Genomic DNA, 24,210 nt, shown 5'->3' with positions numbered 1-24,210 from the left:
AAATACGACGTATTGATTGCAACACGCAATCGTCATCAGGTATAACTAAATTTGAGAGAGAGGTAAAACACAGACACGGATACACACAGACAGACACACAAGCAGAGAGAGACAACACAGAGACACAGAGAGAGAGACACAACATAGACACATAGATGACCCAGATGACACTAAAATGATACACAGATCAACAACCTTCTTGCTGTACTGCCTCTTGCAAGCGTATGTCTCACAAATGCTCCATATTTGTGAGACACGTTCTATTCGTAATTATGTTTTATTGTTTTTATTAATATCCGTAACGTTATCTACGCAATTTATTTCCTTAACTTGCTAGGCAGTACAGTATGTCCCATATCCACCCTAACCAATTAACCGCCAACACCCAGTGCAGTATTTGTGTACAGTGCAAATATAATTTTATATAAATGTTCACAAATCCCATCTTGTCACACAGTAATGTGTTTTAACCTATTTTTATTTTACCAGGTAAGGTCCACTGAGCTATACAGCTATTTCGATTTAAAGCTTTCGTGACTGCAGGGATTCATGTTCTTGGTTCTTTCGGTAAAGTCACGTAGAAGGGAAATAATAAAATAAAACATAATAAATAATTCTCACGACGTTTCGGTCACAACGCAAGCAGCCGTCCTCAGGTGAAGACCAGGTCTGTCGGGGAGACAGCGTCAGACTACGTGACTTTACCGAAAGAACCAAGAAGATATACGGCTATTTTTTAAGAAGCGACCTGGCTATCACAAATGATAGCTCAACGAAGTGGCTTGTCACGTGGAGATGTATAGCAGCCAAATACGCTTAACGCTCCTGCCGTGTCAACGTGGAACTTTCCTCGCGAGCTCAGGATCTCCGGCGGAGATTCAAGCCGCCCCGCACTCACTCGAGCGGGGAGACGCTTTGATGGAAATTTGATCAATCCCAATCATAAACGTTTCATGTATTAAATAGCCCAGATTGAAGCTAGCCACACGCCACAAATAACCGGCGCTGCAGTGATGTGGGAGGAAATATTGCCACATCTAGAGCTGCTGGTATCTAACCTTTAATGTGATCACCCCGGCATAATCTCAACATGCGGGTTTTTTGTTCAATAGTCCATCACAGAGAAAAATTAATTTTTCATGGCGAGAAAGGCCTTTGCACGCGCTATTGATCGACGGCACAATTTTATTGGCGCTGGCTGCCCCTATCCTGCTGCCTCCCCTGTTTCCACAACGAGGAGACACAAATTTGCCGATTCCCTTCTGTGGCCGTGGCAACTGTGGTGAGAAAAAAAAGTCGTGTCTCCAGCAGCGATGCAGGTGTGGAACAGGTGATTAATTGGGATGCTCGCTTGGCTCTGCTCAATAACCGGGAAATTCCCCTCTGGAAAACAAATCACACAAAGCCCCCGGACATTAATGGTATCGTGGATGTATCTCACTTCCTGTTTTATCTTGTCGCATATTTGTACCGCGTTTCATAAGCACCAAAATAAAGCCCGATCTGCAGATGCACAAGGTCACGTTGGCGTTACTCAACGTCATGGGTGTGAACTTCAACAAACCGCAGGTGACCAGTGCCCGAGTTTTGGATGAGGCTGATTAACTGGTTGCTATATACAGTAGTCAAATATATTAAAAGAACTGTGACATTTACCGCATTTTTTTCTGCGATCCCTCTGCTGGAATCGTTAGCTTTATTCGAGATGGTCCAGTTATTCGGCATGTAACAATTGATCTATTTTACCAATTAAAGTAAATTATTTCCCACGTGTTACGTGCATTGAAATGTGTGCGTGACAATGTATTATGTAACCCGAAAACCTTAATTATGAATAATATTGGTCGCGAAAGCATACGTGTTAAACTAGCATACCAATTCCGTAATGAAGTAACATACATGCTAATAGTGGCAATAAAACTGCAGTAAACAAGATCAATTCTATTTAGAAACAATGCAAATTAGGTGATGAAAACGAGACCATAAATAAGTAATCTACCCCCTGAATGTAACTGTCACTCTGTATTGTGGCAATTCATCGACGAGGTGGGGCATGAATCTCTAAATGCCTGCCAGTTTTGGTAACACTTCTAAAAAAAATCTTAGTTTGCTCTTGGCATCATTTCATGAGATGTATGTCCATTTTGGACGGCTTGAAAATTTCGCGATGAGAACAGCCCCAGTTGCGGAGACATAACTACTTTTGAAGGCCCTAAATAAGCACCTTATCGGCACACGCTGTCACACATTTGGAAACGGCTTTCATATAATGTTCTTTACTTGGTAAACATACTAAAATCTGGAAACTTCGAAGTTGCAATACCACAAATTGAGTTATTTATTTTTGTATTTTATCAGGTAAGGCCCACCGAGCTATCTAGCTCCTGTTTCAGAAGCGACCTGGCCACAAATTAGAGCTCAACAAAGCTGCTTATCACGTGGAAATTTAGAGCGGCCAAATACTCTAAATGCACGTTTCTAAATTTTGAGGGAAAAATCCAAGCAACCACGGGGAGAACACACAAACTCCATATAACCCATGACCTCCTGTATACCAGGCGAGGTAGTTACCATCTCGCTACCGTGGTGCCCCATTCAAGTTATTTAGTGTCACACGTCTCTAACCCAGTGCTTTGGAGCCAATGGTTGGTGGCTCACATAGATCTGTGATGCTACCAGCCCGTTGGACTGCAAGGTGGCCAAGAAATGGCATCACAGAATACAGATTTTTGATTCTGTGTGGCTCTTTCGATCGTATTATCTCTTGGATTTATTTGTAGGCATGGATTTTTTATGGGTCCTACAGTTACCTCACACATGTATAACACTCTTTAGAATGGAATTGGCCAAACAGCCTTTGCACAAAATTCTACTGCAGAAATGGGTCCCGTTGCTCAGCAAGGCTTTACTGGATAAATGTGACATGATTATTATTGATTTGTTGTTTTTGTGTGTGTGTAGTCATTGGTGACCAGTTCTAGACCACCAATTCCCTGCATTTGAAGAGCCTTGTTTAATCATGGATAGTTGCCTGGTTTGAACCCAGCATCTTGGTAAAGGTCCCCTTGGCTAACACCTCCCTGCTGAAGCGTTTTCATCCCGTGCTTCCACACCACTCCATCAGTGCGGTGCCTGCAATTCATCTGTTCAAAATCCCAGCGCACTAATCCCAGTCGCAGGTCAACAAAGCCCAACGTCCCCCGTGGGGATGATGAGCTCTACGGATTCACATCATGCGAATGTAAACAGCAGCCGTCCTTGCCACAGCAGTGTGGAATCTCCAACTCTGGAGCAGAGCTTGAACATCGCTTGTTTAAGCACGGCATTGCTGATTTTAAAACGATAGCAATGCAGTGAGAATTATAACGCACTGCAAAATCACAAACATCAAAATAAACATATTTTTCACTGTGTTCAATGATTCATGAGAGAAAAGGGAATGAGGAGAGAATGTAAAGGAGGCCGTCTGGGTCAAGCGATCACTTACATCCGTTTATTTTGAAGCTATTTATGGAGAAGACAATCTTTAACCTTAAAAAGTCCAGCAGGTGTTATTTTAAGACTTGCATTCACCTATTGACCTTACATAGCATTTGAAATATGTGGATTTGGAGGATTTAAATAGAATCGACAGAGACAGTTCAATTTAGATTGTCACGACGATATATTCACGAATGTTTGCTGGGATTCCAACTCATAACCTCCTGCATAAGGAGCCAGTGCTCAGTCATTGAACCATCCCTCCCACACAATCTCTGCACCCGTTCAAGCGCCGCTGAGTGTATAGAATGTGCGGTCAATACGCAAGGCTCGCGGGGTATGCGTTCGCACGTATTAAGCGGCCGCATTGGCATGCTGCCAGCGTGCCTGGATGGAAGAAGTCTCCAACCAATGCATACTGATGGGTGCGATATATATGGATTGGGGAAACAGGGTCACTGACTGAGAACCATGGCAAGATGCACGCGACGCATCTCTGTGATGAGACGCAACGATCAGAAGCGAACGCTAATGAAGGACCCCGTTCCGTTTGGCGAAGAGCAACAACGACAACAGCCAAAGTGAATCGCATTGTGTAGAATTAAGTACGAGAAGAAATCGCAGACGATGAACAAAATGAATGAGAAACACCGAGTTGAGAGCACGGCTGAGGGGCAGGAGGGTCAGGGAAACGTGTAGAAGAGACGACGCATCTCTACAAGTCGTGTCCAGATTATGAAGTAAAAGTACACAAGCACTTATCACAAGTCTGCAAGGTGTCCAGTATGTACGCATTTATGTTGAACTTCTTTTGCACCGCACTTAGGCCAACCGTGCTAATCGGAGTACAAAACGCATGCAGGGTATTGTAATATCGGCACCAGCCTTTTGTTTAGCATTTAATGAGTCTGTCAAAAGTATTGATTGTATGGATTGTACGAGCAGCATGCTCATCTGCACAGTGACTCACTCGGTTAATTAAAATTGGGAACTATCAGGCAGATCAACACGTGGTAATGGCCAGCTTGTGCAATAGTTATAGCAATTGACTGAAATTAAAATACATATCCCTGCCACGGTAAACACCCAACCCAACATCCCACCATGATAATAGATTTTTCCCCTTTTTTCTGGCAACAAAACAGGTGTAAAGATGTTAAAACACTGAACTGAAACATTTAACAAGGAATCATGTCTGCATTAACCACAATGCTCGTGGTCAGAATGCAAACAAAAAACATACTCTGATAATATATATATAAAAAAAGGTAAAACCTATTATCATATGTTGGTACTGGCCAAGGAGGTCCCATGATGTAGATGCTCACCCCGAGCTCTCATTTCTCTGATAGTGCGTTGTCTTTGGGCTGTACGCCCTTTAGCGTCCTCTGGTCTAACACCGTTTGAGACGAAAGAAAGCTGTCTCTGGTGTGGACCAATCAGTTTCAAGGACAATGCATATATTATCAGATTATGTTTTTTGTTTGCATTCTGACCACAAGCATTGTGGTTAATGCAGACATGATCCCTTGTAAAAGGTTTCAGTTTGGTGTGTTAACATCTTAACACCTGTTTGTTGCCAGAAAAAAAGGGAAAAACCTATCATCATATTTTGGTACTGGCAAAGGAGATCCCATGATGTACATCCCACCATGGTTAATAAAATCAGTACGACTTGGAGGGAAAATCAACAGTGGCTTTCTGACGGAAAAACTGGCTCTATCATGGGAGCAATATAAATAATGGTGTTAACATTTGAATGTTGTTACTCGCCAAACAGTGTTCTCCAACTCTCACACGAAGACAACGACCGAGATGAGCGAGGAACTGTCGACAAGCGGGAAGGCAGTCACACGGTGAGTCAGCTACAACAATTGCCCGAGCTCTGGTGGAGTCCACATTTTTTGCTGTACTGCCTTCTCCGGGCGAGCCAGGGCATGGCTCCTCCTCGGACGCCCCATGGGAAGGAAGTTTCGCAACACGTGTGTGCGATCCACCAACCCTCACTGCCTCCACAGTGCTGGATTATGGGCTGCTTGCGTAGCCACCGTTGCCTAAAATGTGGAAATTCTACCACTGTCTCAGGGTTGCCAACAGAGATGAGCACCATCTCGGTTTGGTGATAAAATGTCCACTCATTTTTGCCAATACAACCTTTTTTTTGAAGCCACAATTTATGTGAATAGTGGATTCTCTGGATGCTTGCTTAAGACCTGGAGATTTTGGGTTCAGGTAGTTTGCCCTGTTTATTTTTGTAAAATAATATTTAGGAGATTAAGATTTCACCGAATGTCAAATTTCAACGTTGGAAAGTTTTATACAATCATCATACACTAATTGGAATTTGAAAAATGTCTTCCGACTGAGCCCCGACTCAGGGACCATGAGCATTGCCCTTCAATTCGTGAACATATTTCATAGACACTCCACCGTATGCGGTGGTGATACACAGACACACTTAATAGAATGCAATCTCCGTTCCAAGAAAATACATTAGAAACACACACACACACACGTATGTATTAATATTTATGAAAATACGCCTGAAGTTACTAATGTGAGAGACACAGAGAATAACGGTAACGTACATACGAAATTAAACATGATGAACCATTATGGAATTAAATGTGATGAACCATTATGAATATGTGAAAATCTTTATCACCAATGTCTCACCCTGTACACGCTCTGCTGATACTTTACGCACAAACCACTGGAATCCACAACAATTTATGAGCATGGCTGGATTTACGCGGTAGGGGGGGAGCTTTTGGGACCACAGCCGGGGGGCTCGAATATTGAGGGCCCCCCAGAAATATATCTCCCGCTTCGTAACGGTTGAAACGCAATACTGTGGCACTATGATACATCCTACAGTTGAATTTGGTAATTAGGGCCATGGCATTACTCTTTGTGTTATATCCACGACTACCGGTTATGGGCCACAATTTAAGTCGTTTGTTAATTTTAATGGAGATGTAGCTCTGCAATTTGTACATCACGTTTAAAACTTTAGAGCTGAATAAAGCCAAAAGCCAACAGCAGAAGAGTGTTCGGCATAAACAAAACTCGAATGGCCCGAGGCCTTTAGCAGGCATCACCCAGCCCTGGCTAATACGTGTAATTGCTTGATGCGAATGGATAATATATGGTTTAACGTTTATTGATTACAGCTTAAATGAGCAATGTTGTCCGGTGGCAAACACCAATGTACAAAATATGAACGTATCACATTTAAAGTGGCAAAACTTATCACACGTCCAGATTATTACATTGGCTACCTATCAAACATAGGCATGTTTACAAACTATGCCTACTTGTCTCCGAGAGTCTGCACCAATCCACTCCATCGTCTCTTGCCTAGCAGTGCACAGTTTTCAGCCTCAACGGACCCCAATCGATGCTGTCTACAATCCACAGGCCACGCTGATCCTGCTGCTGCTACCCGCACAGCGCAAACCTTGTGCGGTCATACGGCCAACGTGGTTTCACCGGGGTCTCTGACCCGGACACCTGGAACCAGCTACCGTCGGCAGTTGTTTGGGATCCCATGCTCGAGTGTGAGCTCGTTTTGTGACAGACTTAAAATGGCGTTGTTTCAAAGAGCCTACTCTGTGTGATCAACGCGTGGCATTCGTGATGGACTGGACGAACACGTGTGCGCAATAACAAGCGTTCAGAATTATTCAAAATGTAAAATTAATTAACATGAATGTCGGTTGTAAAATCCTCCATTACCTCACGGGGAGACCTTGTTCCAATCATTGGCTGTTTGATATGCAACCACAAAGACACAGATCCCCCTATAGCATGAACAGACTTTTGGGGCAAATGCTGTTAGCGAGCACCTATGAAGATCGTCACGGAACCCAAGTGGGTGGGTGACCAGCACCACGTCCGGGTGCCTTTTTCTCCCTATTGGCGATGTTTACACATCGTAGCAGGTACTAATTTGAGGCTGAGTCGACCTTGCGGAGGACCAGGACCGGTTCAGATAATCGCCACTAGTGTTGGTCATTCGCAGCGGAGCGCGCTAACCGCTACCCCACCGCTCTCCAGCACCACACACACAGACACACGTGTACGCACACGTGCGCGCGTACCTTGAGATGCTGCAGCTCGCCCGTGTGCAGGCTGTCCACGTACTCCTGCAGCTGCACCAGGCCGTAGGTGCTCTCCGCCAGGCCTGTGGCACGCTCCACCACCGCCTCGTACCGTGCGCACACCTCGCGGTTGAACCTCTCCGAGGCGGAAGCCGCGTGGCCGCCGATGACCGTGGCCAGCTTCCGCGCGCGCTCCGTCAGCCACTGCGGAGGACACCAAGGGGCAGCGCCGGGCGGAGGCTAAGCACGATCGCTCTCCCGTGCCTTCACCTCACAAAACTAAATTTACAGTGATTTCCTACTCGAATGAGCATACAGCCCTGAGCCAGCGGTGACAATTCTACGTTGCTATGACTTCAGTAGGGCTGCAGTGATTCGCACACTGCACTCTCAGCCATTCCCAGTTCCAGCAAACATCAGAGGCGAATCAGCATCTTTACTGATCCTGGGCACTCCCCTCCAACAACTCACACTGATCAGCATGGTGAAGTATGGTCAAACGACCTTCACAAGTGATGCATCTTGTGAGGATCTTCGTCCAGAAGTGAAATGAAAAAAGGGCAGCATATTATTTATATACTTATTGTGTGTAACAGATGAAAATATTTTACCGTGATTGCCACTTTAATGTTGCTGTTTGGGGTGGCTGGGTGGCTCGGGGAGTTAATGTCCGTGTCAGATCACTGAATCCACGGTGATGAGATCTTGCGCTCAAATTTAGGCAGGTGCCTGTGATTAAACCACGTTCTCAAGTGTGGTGAGCTCACCGTCACAGTCTGTTTACCAATGAATCGACAAAACCCCATCAAATACATTTTTATTTTTCACTTAAATGGGACTTGCGCATGGCAAATATGTTCAAGAGCTAAATGCTAATGTCGAGGTCTGCTAGCCAAGAGAGGGCTTCAAACGAAAAGTTTGTGTAGTTTTGCTGTTCCTTCTCCATCGAAGGAATGCAGATTACAGTGGTTTAATATGTGGCCCATTGTTTAGGTTACATGCCCACAGTTGCACTGCTATAGCTTGTCATTAATTTTCCGTTCATAAAGGAGATGTGCGCATCGGCCTGCTGATGTTCTGATGTGATTGACGGTTACACCCGGTGTCTGTTTAAACAAAAACAGTGTATCAATTTTTTTTGTTGCTTGGTAGTAAGTGTTATTTCCTAATTGCTTATGCCTCAAAAGTAGAGAAAATGGCTATTATTTCCCACAAACTTTGCTTATGTGACCAGGAGAGTGATATTTTTCAATTGACCTATTTTCCAGAACATTTCAGATAGATTCAGTGCTGAGTAAAGAACATTCTAGAATATTCTTAGGTTTTTTTGGTAAAGTCACGTAGATAAAACATCAAAATTAATGAAAATAAAATAAAATAAAAACAAAAATCACGACGTTTCGGAGGCAACACAAGTCTCCGTCATCAGGTGGGACCGTCACAGCGAGATTAGCTGCATCAAGTGAGGCAATGATTCAAGATGTAATCCCTTAAAAGCGAGGGGGGAGGAGAGGGAGGGGGGAGCTCATCAGAATATGGTAGCCAATGAATGGAACGTATCGGGAGGGAGGGGGGGCGGGGCCAAAAGGGTGGGCGACGGCGTGGAAGCGATTGTGCGCAAGCGACAAACTACTGCACACGCCAACACAATGGACAGAGAGGGGGAGGGGAGGTCTGATACACATGATAGACAAAAGAACGAAAATGCCCATGTTTATACCAATGCTGGCTGAACAATGAAGAGAGTACTGTTAAAAAATAACTGGGGATGTTAACACTCGGTAAAGTAAAGTAAAATAGTGCCTGTCAGATAAGATGGTCCAAAAAATTGTAATTAAGTCTTTTTTGCGTGGTTGATAACATCTTTCCAATGATTACTAAGTTTGTACCCATCATCACGGTTGAAATTATGTCTGTGTTTGTATATTTGTATGGCTTCGTGTACAAACCTTTGATGGTAGCCGGGAGGTTTGCAGAGAACCTTGGTCTCGGAAAAGACAATTTCATGAGAGCCCACCGAGTTGTAGCAATGATCGGCAACGGCAGAAGAATCAGTTCTGCCGTGTTTCAGATCTGACTTGTGCTCGCGGACACGATCAGAAACATGACGTTTCGTTTCTCCAATGTAGCAATCACCACAAATGCAACTCAATTTGTAGACTCCAGGATACTGTAAGTCAGGAACGACATCCTTCACAGATGGAATCAGATCACGGATTTTATGCACTGTACTGAATCGGACTTGGATCTTATGTTTGTTTAGAATTTTGGAGATCTTTTTGGTCACGCCTGCTATGTATGGTAACGTGATGGTTTTGGTCGGAGTTTCATGTGGCTGTTTCTGTGTGGTGGGAGAGACAGCTTGGCGGATAGTACGGTCAGAGTATCCGTTCATCCTGAGGGCCCGATGTACATGTCTTAATTCACCGGTCAGGTGGTGTTTGTCAGAAATGCCATGGGCTCTGTGGTATAGCGTTTTGATGAGAGAATTCTTTTGAGATGGGTGGTGGTGGGAATCCGGTTTCAAGTAGGAATCTGTGTGGGTGGCTTTCCTGTAGACAGAATGTCCCAAGGATCCGTCAGGCCTCCTCTCAAACAGAATATCCAAGAATGGTAGTTTACCGTCTTTCTCCACTTCCATGGTGAATCTGATGGATGGGTGTCTAGAATTGATGTGGTCCAAGAAGTGGTTCAATGCTGGGAGGCCATGTGGCCAGATGACGAAAGTGTCATACACATACCTCTTCCACAGGGAAGGACGCAGGGTGGATGTCTGGATGGCGTCTGATTCAAACTTTTCCATGAACATGTTGGCTATAACTGGTGACAAAGGGGAGCCCATAGGGGTACCCTCATTCTGTTTGTAGAAGGTGCCATTCCAGGTAAAATAGGTGTTGGTGAGGCAATGCCTAACCAGCGCAGGTGCATCAGAATTCAATCCATGTTGGACTAAGTCCTCAATTATTGTTAGGGTGTCCGGTACTGGGACTTTGGTAAACAAAGATACTACATCAAAGCTGACGAGGATGTCATCAGGAGATAGTACCATGTCCTTAACCATAGAGACTAATTGGGTTGAGTTGAGTACTGCCGAAGAGGTCTTGCCTTTGTTCTGATGATTACGGCTGGGAGGTTATCGGAGACTTCAAAATGGTGGCATTCCTGATGGGTCTCCAAGGCGGTTTTAGAAAGTTTCCCTGCTATCTTTGCCTTTGGGACAGCAGGGACACCAAGGCGCACTACCACAGATGGGACTGGCCACAGCAGACCGAGTTCTCTGTGGGGCGGAACAACGTCAAGTGGGAGCCACTGGTGGACCCCCGGAAGGTGCTGATGCCACCACTGCACATCAAATTGGGCCTTATGAAACAATTTGTCAGAGCTGTAGATAAGGAGTCGGCCGCCTTCAAGTACCTTCAAGACTTCTTCCCTAAGCTGTCTGAGGCAAAGGTCAAAGCCGGTGTCTTCGTCGGACCACAGATAAAGAAGATCCTGGAGTTGAATGAATTCCCCAAGAAGCTCACTAGTAAGGAGAAAGCAGCTTGAACAGCTTTGTCGCAGTGGTTCGTGGCTTCCTGGGCAATCACAAGGTCGAAAACTATGTGGAGCTGGTTGAGACTCTGGTGAAGAACTACGGCACAATGAGCTGTAGGATGTCCCTCAAAGTCTATATCCATGATGCTCATCTTGATAAATTCAAGAAGAACATGGGAGCAAAGTCAAAGGAGCAAGGCGAGTGCTTCCACCAGGATATACTGGACTTTGAACGCCACTACCAAGGACAGTATAACGAGAACATGGGAGAATACATTTGGGAGCTGATTTACAGTATAATCGTAAATATCGAAAAACTACTCACTTCTAAATCTTTTATAGTCATTTTTGTATTACTTTAGTATAAATACATGTGAATTTTGATTCATATGCTTTTTTTTCTGACTTGATGTGAACAAAATGACACAAATTCGCCCGTTTTCTCATCAAAATATCACTGTCCTGGTCACAAAAGCAAAGTTTGTGGGGAATAATAGCCATTTTATATACTTTTTAGGCATAAGCAATTACGAAATAACACGTACGACCCAGGAACATAAATTGTGTTACGTAGTGTAATGAAATGCAAAAATGTACCAAGCTGGAATATTCAGTGAGGTGTTAATCACACATTGCAAGCATAAGCAACCTTCATAATGAGTCTCAAAACTCGGTGATGCTTATTATTTAAAATATTGCATAATGCGAGAGTTAGTTTTTTTCATTGAAGAGTCACCTTTCGGCATTAGCCATCGATCAAAAGTAGCATCCTGGGAATTAGTAAACACCAAATCTCTAGAGCGCTTAATACGCCATCTTACATATGAGTTTTATTCCCCTCAGGTGCATGTGTGGCGATGATTATCTGCTGATCGAGACATAAAGGCGAGGTTCTTACCAAAAACAATCTCGATGATAAGGAACATTTGACAAAAATGAAGCACCGGGCTATTTAACTCCTAAGATTCACATTAAGAGCTCGGATACTGATACAGGCAATTAACTTATAATTGATTTTATCATTTAAATTATTCATGTCAAGTAATAAATATCACAGTTCAGCCACTTAGTTATTTATAAAATAAATCAAAGCTTGATTTCATAGGCTTAATTATTTATGCCTGACTGCAAAGGCAAGAGTGTTAATATGATCGTACTTTCAATGCATTTATGGTTTTTTGTGTGGATGAGGCTTTCTTGCAATATCGGTAAAAGTCAAAGTGTGCTCAGCTGCTTTGGTTGCCCCGTCCATTATTTTCAAATTCCACAGTTCTATGACTGGACAACTGCCGTCTGCCCAAAAAGGTGCCATTCACTTTATTGCCTCTGCAGAGATGATGGACAGAATTGAAACGAGTGTGAGTAGAGCTTCCCAACTGCAGTGCCACGCCCAGTCTCATGGAAACAGATCATTTGGCGATGCTGCGTTTGCACCACAATTCACAACTTGCCATGAAGACAGGCCATTGGCCAAAACGTCGCCGGCTATATATTTTGCATTTGAAGGCCACAGCGTTATTGACGAATGTGTTGAGTTTCTTTTTTTCTTTTATTAATCAGTGTTATAGACGTAATCATAAGAACATCAGGAAGGTTACACAAACGAGATGTACGGGGGCATTTCGTCCATCTGGCTCGTTCGGTTGTGAGTAGTCGCTCGAATATTCTAGGATCTCATCGAGGAGTCTCTTGAAGAGTCCGAGCAGTGAGAAGCTGCCACCGCCACCACCAACGAGTTGCGTGGGCAGCTGGTTTGAGGCTCCGCCACCCTGCGCATGAAACACAACTGCCTTCCTCCTGGCCTCGCTCCACCGTGACCTCTACTTCTCTTCTTGTCCGTGTTGAGCTGGTTAGCAATCGTCATCCGGATCGACTTGGTTACTATTATTTATGATTTCACGGAACTGGATCCAGTCCCCACAGATTTTCTCTCTCGACTAATATATCAGTATTTTGAGCAAATGTATCATTGCCATCGATTGTTTCTCAGTGAATGGACATTTGCAATTCATGGTGCATAACTGACATGCATTTGTTGGTCGATAAGGCTACATATAAATTGGAACCCAGCACTTGTGGGATATTTTGTCTACTTTTTATGAAATTCAATGTAAAGCAGTCAGATTGATTGATGATGCAGAACTCAGTGAATCACTCCAGCCACCCACTCAGCAGTGACCAGTCGCTTGCTTATCACTATTCTATTGTTAAAACAACAGTTACTTAGAGCTTGCATGTTCTCCCCGTGGTCCCGTGGATATTTTTCTCCGGGTCCTCCAGTTTTTCCCTCCACATTTAGACACATGCGTTGAAATTATTTAGAACACATTCCTGCGGAGGGAGCTGGTAGGAACGTTGGGTTGCTCGGTCAATGGCCAGGGTCAACGGCGGCGTGGTGTATTCCGCAAATATGGGCGACTGTGAGGGCGGGCACAAGCCGGCGTGAGTAGTTTAAACGCTGAGTTTTATAAGGGCACCACGGGGTGACCATCCCCTCCCCACCCTCCCCACCCAGCCCCTCCTCACCCTCCCCTCCCCACCCAGCCCCACCCTCCCCACCCAGCCCCTCCCCACCCTCCCCTCCCCACCCAGCCCCTCCCTCCCCACCCAGCCCCTCCCTCCCCACCCAGCCCCTCCCTGCACGACGGACACAATAATCCCCTGTGGGCTGGTGTAACCAGGAGGTTCCTACCAGTATAATTTTGCTGCTATAAATGTTCAAATGACGGGCCCCTTTGTTGAGCTATCATTTGGGGCCAGGTCGCTTCTGAAAAATAAGTTAGTACCTCGTTGGGCTTTGCTTGGTAGCATTGGAATGGTTTAGTTTTATTTGTTTGTGTGATTTGTTTACCATTCTTGTACTTTGCACTGCTATCGTGTTTGTGTACTGTTTGTTGTTGTAATGTTCTTACTCGCCCCTTCTGGACATCTGTAAAAAAAAGCTGTATAGCTTATCAGATTCCTCCAATATAAACAAATATTCTAATTCTGATTCTACTGATTCCTCATGTTGTTCTAACAGGCTGGCTGCGTCGTCTCATCCACACTGCATTCAACCACCACATGATAAAAACTCAACCATGTATATTTGGATTTCTTTTTTTAACTATGTAAGGCCCACTGAGCTGTATGGCTCTTTCTTAATGTGGAGGGAAAAACCGGAGGACCTGGAGAAAAATCTACGTGACCACGGGGAGAGTATACAAAATCCATATATAGAGGCATCGTCAGGGTCGGGATCGAACCTATGATGCCCTGTACACCGGGCGAGGTAGTTAACATCTCGCCACCGTGCCACCAAAGCTGCAGGTCACAACTCTTCTCTTTCTGCTTCTTCCCTCGCACTGCTCCACTTTGTAATTCCCTCCCATCGTCTATTTTCCCAAATTCATATATCCGTGATTAATGCGATAAAGCCATTACATTTGAGCTATTACACCTGCAATAGTGCTGTTTGTTGCTGGCTGATTAGCATTTTGGGCATTTTAGCCTGTGCTCAGCAACCGTGATTTGAACATAATACTTGCTAAGTAATGAAAGTGGTTACCGCATGACGTGGAATCCCTGTTCCCCTCAAATGCTTCTCCATCCCTCCCCTTATCGCTACTCAACCAGGCCACTTGCATTGTGGCCCAATCGCACGGCTCACAAGCTGAAGGTAGCGAATTCAAACCCAGATCAGGAGTCGACTCAGCCCAGCATACCTCCACGGTCAATAAATGGTGAATCACTCTGATGAAACAACAATACCTGCCCTAAATAATGGTAAAATATTTTCAGCCAAAAAGTTGATTAACTCGGCTATGGCTGCGACCACATTGCTTCTGTACTGATCTCGAAATGCACACAAAAGTACGAACTCCACCGTTTAATATTCAGGTCTGTGTAAGTTATAACCTAAAGTATACCTATTTTACATGAACAAAGTAATGTATTCCACCAAAATCAATTACTTACTTGAATAAATCAATTTCAATTATCAAACATTAATATATTAATATCAAACAATGAATGTCCTCGATTATCCTTTCAAATATTTATACCAAGTTGCCCTTATCGAAAATTTAATTAGTTGCATCAAGAAATGAGAACTAATATTACTTACTCTATTATTTTTACAGTAATCCATCCACATGGCATTCTATTTGTAGTATTCAACTCCCAATCAGCAGGTTGTAAGTTCATACGCAAAGTGTGGGTTGATTCATCCCGTGATACCAGCATTATTAATTGAAACACATGCCCCTTTGCAGGAATCCACGCTATCATTCTGCTAAAGAAACCGGCCAATCCCATGCGAATGCTGAATATTTGCGACCGAGACTGTGCCACCATCAGTGGAGATGAGTGCCACTTGACGCTTGTTTGATCATGGAAACCCTTTGCTTTTATAGCCGGGCATTGGTGGCTATGCACGTGGACTGTCGTGCAGCACCGTGGCTAGGCTGCGCATGGCCTGTCGTGCAGCACTGCCGAGGAAGCAAGAGTTGGTGGATCTCACACACTGGTGTTCTCGTTGGGCGCTGAGGTGCCATATCCCGGCTCGCCAGGAGAAGGCAGTACAGCAGGTGGACTAATCACCCACATGTGTAGTGACATCGCAGGATGTCACTGTGTAATGCCGGCTCTAGAGAGGCACGGCACGCAGTGTATTGACATCGCGGACACCACTAGGATGTGGGTGCAGTACTGGCCCTAGAGGGGCTCGGTGAGCGCTGATCGATAGCGCTGGATGGCACCACGCTCGGCATGCCCCTACAGGATAGGGTGTGGGAGTGCCGGCCATGGAAATGGGGTTACTAAGGGCCGTGGCACTCTGATTGACCCCAAAGGACACGTGACCGGTTAAGTCTACACAGGGGCCCCAAGTGGGGGCTAGGGGTGGTCACATGTCAGGGTCGAGATCCTGCTCGAGGATTCTGGAAGGTGGTCGTGGCCAAGGGTGGAGCCGGCCACGCTGCAGAGGATATAAGCCGGGACCCCCAGAGGGACCGGCGCTGTTGTTCATCCTGAAGAAACCTTCGTCTACATTCTAAGTTCTACCGAGTCTCCAACACGTGGACCTGGACCCGAGATGTTGGTCCTGGTCCGTTGTAGCTCGTTACGTTGTGATTAGTGCAGTTAGCCTGGTGGTCACCACCATAGGTTGTTATTCTGTGAAGGGGCAGTTACCCCGTTTGTTGGTGTTAAATAAATGTGTTGCCTCCAAGAGTATGTCTGGGACTCATAAACACTAAAAAAATGGCTGACATCTTAAAATAAAAAGACAACGCCGGACCCATCCTGAAAATACTTTCTTGAATAAATAATTCATGAAAATGATGTTGCGATAATGATGCTGCCGTGATTGAATCGTTAGTACAATGGACTTGGTGTGCAGTGGTCGCTAGTTCAATTGTCTGGCGTGGCAATTTCAGCAATGGGAACGTTTCGTAACTCCCCCACCCTTCTGCACCCTGCAGTATATGGATACACCACGGATTAATCGATCAGTAAGGCTGTGTGTGGTGGGGTAAAGTGCGGGTTGTTCCCACATTGTCCAAGACATCTAGCCACTGTGGAAGAGTAGGCCAAAATGCCATCGAGAAGGGCTCTCTAGCCTTTCTGGCAATAGTTTGACTTTTATTTTGACATGATTTATAGACTGGGTCTTAACACAATAAATCCAATTACCTGCAGTTTTGACACCATATTAATCAGCAATTCGACTGATTTGAATATTGAAATTATTTAGGTCAAGAAAATATTATTTCAGGTTTGACATGGGAATTGGATGCTAGACTGAGGCCTTGTCTTTATAACTCACGTTTAAAATCTTGTGACAGCCTTCAATTACATTATTGGCTGTAACCTCGGAGTGTGGTAAACCATTTCATCACAAGTCAATACACAATCTGTGGCCTGGATGAATTTCCTCCATCCCTGAAATGACTCTCACTTCAGAAAGCTGTCATCTTAACAAATGAGAGCCCTGGATCTCATTGAGTTTATGATAAATTAATAAATACAAACAATATATAAGCACCTCCCTGCTCATATGAGCACAAAGCGGTCCTCACCTCCATCATGTATAATTTAGAGGTGAAAATGCCACATTCTTATGACAGGAGTCCAGTCTTACTGTATGACCTCATGTTGCTTTACAGCTGGTGGTACTCCTTTTCAAGGATCCATCGTTGAGTCTGAGCCAGTTTCGCCTACGTGTTAAACGGACTTAAAAGTAATGTGCGAAATAGCTTACTCTGTGTGATCAGTGCACATTTGTGATGGACCGGACTCATAAGAGTGTATAATAACAAATGTTCAGATTTATTGACTTACGATGTTGTGAACCCTGGGGTAAGTGATGAGTTGACCGCCATTCAGCACTTCAGCTCACCGCTTTAATATTTCAAATCGAACACTACCCAGCCTCATTGTGCGTACCTTTAAATCAAAACAATAATATTGCCAATTGTCCGAGAAAGCTGAACGAAGTTTCAAGACTCATTTTCAGGGAGGATTTTGCGTTGGGATCTTTTGCCAGTTCTTTAAAGAGTGTTTACGTCTTTTAAAGGAAACCGGAATACCCGGAGAGAAAGCCAAGTACATGTAGGAACGCCATTCCAAAAAACCCATACTGATAGGTCAGCAACCTGCATTCACCACCACAGATAACAAAATTATATTTTGTAAGTCATAGAATTAAATAAGTACTTATATCAATAACTCAATTACATTTTGATATGAACGAGGGACAGTTTTCTCCTTCACCTAGAATTGCACAACCTTTCATTGACGATGTTTCCTTCAACACTCTAATTATGAAAACCACAAGGCGATAATGCATGTTACCAATTCATCAGTTGGTAAAATCAATAGAGGATTGCATCCTAAATAACATCTGCTGAAAGATCATCTTCAGTACAATCTACTTACAAAACATATTAAGCCACATTTCACATATCAACATTTCTTCAGATACTATTCCTCACTAAAATAGCTATGAGTTGCTATTATCTATAAATTTATTTAATAAATAACAACATTCAGATCATCAATGAGTTAACTTTACAACCATTACTAAACGTACATGCCATTATTCGAACTTACGAAGAGTAGCAAGTTGGTGGTCTTAGCCATAGCTGGCAATGAATTTACAAAAAAGCCACGATATTTCACTTGCCAGCTTTTCCCTAAATTGAATCGGACGAGCTCTGGGCGACACGCCGAGGTTGCTTTTGCACAGCACGAGCATTGTCTCGACATGCGCCTCAAACTATTCCGTCGGACGAAAAATACCCCAGCACCACCCAATAGCGCGAGACGCGGGGTCCCAGTGGGCCCCTAAAACAGGAAAAGGACTGAAGACCCGACGGGGGAACAGCCCTGGTTTGTCTCTCCTGCCCCGTTGACAGTGACGACCGCTCTCAACCGCGCCCCCAACCACCATACGTGTTAGAAGGTGCGGGGATATTTCATCCATGAATGGAACGATCAGTTACTCCTCCCAAAAAGTGCGAATATGATGAGGTGCAAACCCTCGGGCGCACATCACTGATTACTCCCCAACACAACACGTGTACTCTGGTGGTACACGCAGACCCGACTCAGCTACCCTAGTACAACACGTGTACTCTGGTGGTACACGCAGACCCGACTCAGCTACCCTAGTACAACACGTGTACTCTGGTGGTACACGCAGACTCCACTCAGCTATCCTAGTACAACACGTGTACTCTGGTGGTACACGCAGACCCGACTCAGCTACCCTAGTACAACACGTGTACTCTGGTGGTACACGCAGACGCCGCTAAGCTACCCCAATACAACACGTGTACTCTGGTGGTACATGCAGACTCCACTCAGCTACCCCAACACAACACGCGTACTCTGGTGGTACACGCAGACGCCACTCAGCTACCCTAGTAAAACACACATACTCTGGTGGTACACGCAGACACCACTCAGCTACCCTAGTACAACACGTGTACTCTGGTGGTACACACAGACGCCACTCAGCTACCCTAGTAAAACACACATACTCTGGTGGTACACGCAGACACCACTCAGCTACCCTAGTACAACACGTGTACTCTGGTGGTACACGCAGACCCGACTCAGCTACCCTAGTACAACACGTGAACTCTGGTGGTATACGCAGACCCCACTCAGCTACCCTAGTACAACACGTGTACTCTGGTGGTATACGCAGACCCCACTCAGCTACCCTAGTACAACACGTGTACTCTGGTGGTACACGCAGACTCCACTCAGCTACCCCAATACAACACGCATACTCTGGTGGTACACACAGACCCGACTCAGCTACCCCAATACAACACGCATACTCTGGTGGTACACGCAGACGTCACTCAGCTACCCCAACACAACATGGTGGAACACGCAGACCCGACTCAGCTACACTAGTACAACACGTGTACTCTGGTGGTACACGCAGACGTCACTCAGCTACCCTAGTACAACACGTGTACTCTGGTGGTACACGCAAACGTCACTCAGCTACCCTAGTACAACACGTGTACTCTGGTGGTACACGCAGAGCCGACTCAGCTACCCTAGTACAACACGTGTACTCTGGTGGAACATGCAGACCCGACTCAGCTACCCTAGTACAACACGTGTACTCTGGTGGTACACGCAGACGTCACTCAGCTACCCTAGTAAAACACACATACTCTGGTGGTACACGCAGACACCACTCAGCTACCCTAGTACAACACGTGTACTCTGGTGGTACACGCAGACCCGACTCAGCTACCCTAGTACAACACGTGTACTCTGGTGGTACACGCAGAGCCGACTCAGCTACCCTAGTACAACACGTGTACTCTGGTGGAACATGCAGACCCGACTCAGCTACCCTAGTACAACACGCGTACTCTGGTGGTACACGCAGACGTCACTCAGCTACCCTAGTAAAACACACATACTCTGGTGGTACACGCAGACACCACTCAGCTACCCTAGTACAACACGTGTACTCTGGTGGTACACGCAGACCCGACTCAGCTACCCTAGTACAACACGTGTACTCTGGTGAAACACGCACTCTCCACTCAGCTACCACCCCGGATGCTGTGGAATGGCTGACAAAATTAAATAAGCAATTGTAGCCTCTTGCTTTTTTTTGTATAAATTGCCAAACGAAAGAAGAGGCGTCGTCCAGTGTTTGTAAAGACTGAATAAATAAGAGGGCCCTTGAAGTGACTCCAGCAACAATGTTGTGCCATCAGTGTCTGACACCACGTGGCGATATGATGCTCCGATAGCCGAACACATTTTAGGGACATTTCTGCAAAGTGTGCTTACGAGTCCGTGCAACTGACATACAATAGGCAGTTGAATGGCAATAATAGTTTGCATACAAAATAACAATATGTGTGTACCACTAATTTGCAGCGTAGATGTGAGCCACACACTTCACAAATGTGGTTTAAAAAAAGTCCCATAGCGAGCATCTTGTGGGGAGGCCTTCATCCACTGCTGGAATGAGAATGGTTGGATGTCTTTATATAATGTTAATTACAGTGTCATGAAAATCTAAAACTAAATTAAGACAATCATTCCCCCGGAATGACTTTAAATTGTTGCATTAGATGGTGCAGTAGGCATATAAGTCGGTTAACTATCCTACAATGCACTCTCGTATTTTTATTTATTTCACAAAGGTAATCGAACAATGTTCATTGCTCTATAACCTCGCGATGATCAGTCTGGTTGCAATGAAACCACATTCATCAATATGCAGTCGATTTAAGGTGTGTGGAATAGCTCTCAGAAGAGGTGCTCGCTTAAAGCACCAATCCCAATTGTGTATCTATGTCTCAGAAAGGACAAGGTACTGAGGTGAGCACCGGTCTCGTCTGTGTTGATTGTCAACACACTCTAAAAGGCATTTACTTTAGGCCGAGTCAACCTAAGGGAGTAGAATGGCCATGGTCAGATCCAAATTGCCACCGCTGTGCTTGGCCAGAAATCTGGGCTCTATGGGATTAGAGTGCAATCACTAACGGCCATGCACCACTGCCTGCACACAAACACAATGGCAAAGATCCCCCGCGTAGCCTTCATAGACTGTTGGGGCAAGTGCTGTTAGCGAACGCCTATGAAGGCCGGAACGGCACACAAGGGGGTGGGTGGTCAGCACAATACCCGGCCGCCTATGTCACCCCAGTGGCGATGATTTTAAACGCCGCACCAGGTACTCATTTTGGCTGAGTCGACCGAGGGGAGCCCCAGAACCGGTTCAGATAATCATCCCTGGTGTTGCCCGTAAGCGGGAATGGATCTCGGGTCACCAGGTTTATTGCACATAAAGACAAACACACACGCACGCACTCGTATATACCCGTACGCACACCAATACATTTATCTCCTGGATAAACACGCGACTCGGGATGTGTATTTTTTTTTTAAGTCAAATGAAAGGCAGTAGGCATTGGACACTGGCCCAGCTGGTGTCAGGGATCTGGCAACAGCTCCAACAATAAATAGGGATGAATCAGAAAGCTCCGCTGGCCATCCATGCTCGATGGCTACTCTAAGAAACATCGCTGCAATATTTAAACATAACAATACAACCACACTGGCTGGCCCAGGACAATTCTCCAGCCCGTCTCAGAATGTCTGACAAGCTGCCTTGATTTTCTGCACAAGTAAAACAAGGGAATGGATTGGCAGATGTGGGTTGAGGAGAGATGCAGTCAGGTTCATGGAGAGAGGCAGTCAGTACGCGAAACAGGAAGGACTTGAGTGATGGCTTTGAAGGACGATTCAAGAGCTGGAAGTGTGGATGGACATGGCTACAGAGTTCCAAACAGCAGGGGCGACGAGGGATAATGGGGGACCTCCCAATGCGTGGGGGTGCTAGCCGACCGGGAAACCGGTCAGGGGGTCTTGAATACTGGCGAGGACGGCTCGCGGGGAAGAGTAGAGCGAGATGACAGGGGAAGAGTCAAGTGGGAACAAAGCCACAAGGATCTTGAAGACGTTTCGAATCAATCCTGCAGTCGATCCAGGATTGAATTGAGAGCCAGGAGAGAAACCGAGAAGCAGTGGTGGAATGTTTAGGTAGTGCGGTGATTGGTGTCGAGTCTTTGTGGAGTTTCAACTGAATGGTAAAAAAAAACATTTTCTGAGATCAGTAGAGACAGTTCCTGGTGACCTAGACATTTTAACCAGGCCTGGACAAAAAATGTAATTTTGTTATAGTGTATTTAGAAACACATATATATACATATATATAGCATAATACTTATTATGCACTCACATTTTGCTATGCACAGCACACGTGCTGTGCATAGCAACATTTCTTACCCACCAAGTTGTATTCCCCTTTTTTGTCAAACAAATAACTTTTTTTAACGACGTAGCAAACCTATTTGCAGCTACGATTTGCTTGTGGATACCACAAAACATCATTACCTATGCAGATTGGTGCCACATTAATAGTGGGAAACCAGACAGTTTAGAAATGATTCTGGGAAGAGACATACACATACATTTTTTGAATTATTATGTTTTGGTGATGCTGCTGCTGTATTGGCAGTGGTTCACAAGCACAATTAGCAAAGAAACTTAACCACATTTGTAAATAACACTACGCAGCCTTGCTAGGAAAAAAATGATATATAATAGACGGTATTTTAGGCAATGGCCCATCTTTCCTAGCACATCAAATGTCGACGGTTAGAACAATGTGTGCTATGAGGAAAGGCCCTAGCCCGAACCCTCACCTATTAAAGATTGCTTTCCTGATTAGGCCACTTCAGTGTTATTGACGAACGCGTTGAGTATTTCTTTTTTACAAGTCAAAAATTATCACTTCGGCTTGTATCACATCGCAATTGGGCCCGGTGTGCGCTCGCTTTCGCCAAATCTGTCACGCGTTTTACGGCAATTGCCTCAATCTTTTTGGGAAATTAAACGGACCAAAGGATATACTGAAAATTGGGGTTTACAGCGAGTGCTCATTACCTAGCATCGAACTCCGCGGTGAGGGGATGTGTTTATATATGAAAGGACAATGACACAATATTTCATTATTTTAACAGCCCCCCCTTTAGAGGGCAATAAGTGAGGCCCTCTGTGCGAAGAGTGAACGCAATGGAAGCTGAATTGCCTCCCCTGCAGAGTGCACCCACTGCACTCTGGGAATTGGCACGGAAATAAACAATTGCGATGCACAAGTTAGCTGAGGTCACCCCACACACAAAGTATAAAACATTCAAGGCCTGCATCACACGTCCCCTCGTCTGCTAAGCATACGCCCGCAATGCTGATAAAAGCCACTGCTAACGAAGCAGCATGTCCTGGTTTGCACCGTAATCGCAGCGGCGTTGGACAAATATACCCGGATTTTCCTAGGGTCAAGGGTTACATCAAGATTGCCAGCACAGGGAACTGTATTGTTAACTCTATAGAGACCTTCGCAATATATATAAAGTCTGATCCAGCGAATTAGAAGAGTATCTGTTCGGCTGTCTACGCGATTTCCCAAGACATGCGTCTGTGTGTGTGCAAGCTTCTTTCTCCTCTTTTCCCCCCCCCCTGCTCCCACCAAAAGTGACTGAATATTGACAAACACGGGTGCATTAAAACCAATAATGGCTGTCAATAGGACAGCGGGATTTTCACCGCTGGCTCAGGGCTGCTGCTGCTGCCAACGACATCATCATGCGTGCACTCGCCTCAGCTGCGCGGCCGCCGCCGTCGTTAGCAGGGGAAACGGCGAGCGAGGTTTGGCCCCGGTGATTTTTTTTACTGAAAAACCTGTCGCAGAGACGAGCTGACACAGGGCCACGCGAGCGTTCGCGCTTGAATAAAGACGGAGAACTGGGGGGGGCGGGAGGGCTGGAAGGGCTGCATGCGAGCGAGGATGATTGGAGGAGCGTGAGCCATCTCAGACCTTGTCGCAAAAAAAAAAATCAATAACCACGTCAAGCGTGACCCTGTGGACATTGCAGAAGCCCTAAGGTTTTGTTGTGGTGCTGTGGCTTTCTCTTTTTTGGGGGGGTTGGAAAGAGGACGGCACTTTTTTTTCAAACATCCCATCCATATGGAAAAGTGTCTGTGCATGTGCTTGGTCTTT

General features: G+C 45.2%; 1 protein-coding gene across 1 annotated transcript in view; it reads right to left on the bottom strand.

The window, feature by feature from the left end:
• The window catches only part of LOC144721221 (dynein axonemal heavy chain 3-like), an 814,808-nt gene that overhangs the window by 456,224 nt on the left and 334,374 nt on the right, over positions 1–24,210 (bottom strand). The window contains exon 17 of the mRNA XM_078598660.1: positions 7,584–7,787. Coding sequence (XP_078454786.1) covers positions 7,584–7,787 — 204 coding nt within the window. The remainder of the gene's footprint in view (positions 1–7,583; positions 7,788–24,210) is intronic.

This window comes from Lampetra planeri, chromosome 11, assembly GCF_965212315.1.
Source record: "Lampetra planeri chromosome 11, kcLamPlan1.2.h2, whole genome shotgun sequence".
Taxonomy (NCBI): domain Eukaryota; kingdom Metazoa; phylum Chordata; class Hyperoartia; order Petromyzontiformes; family Petromyzontidae; genus Lampetra; species Lampetra planeri.
The sequence above is the reverse complement of the archived record's forward strand: the minus strand, read 5'-3'. Positions and strand labels throughout refer to the sequence as shown.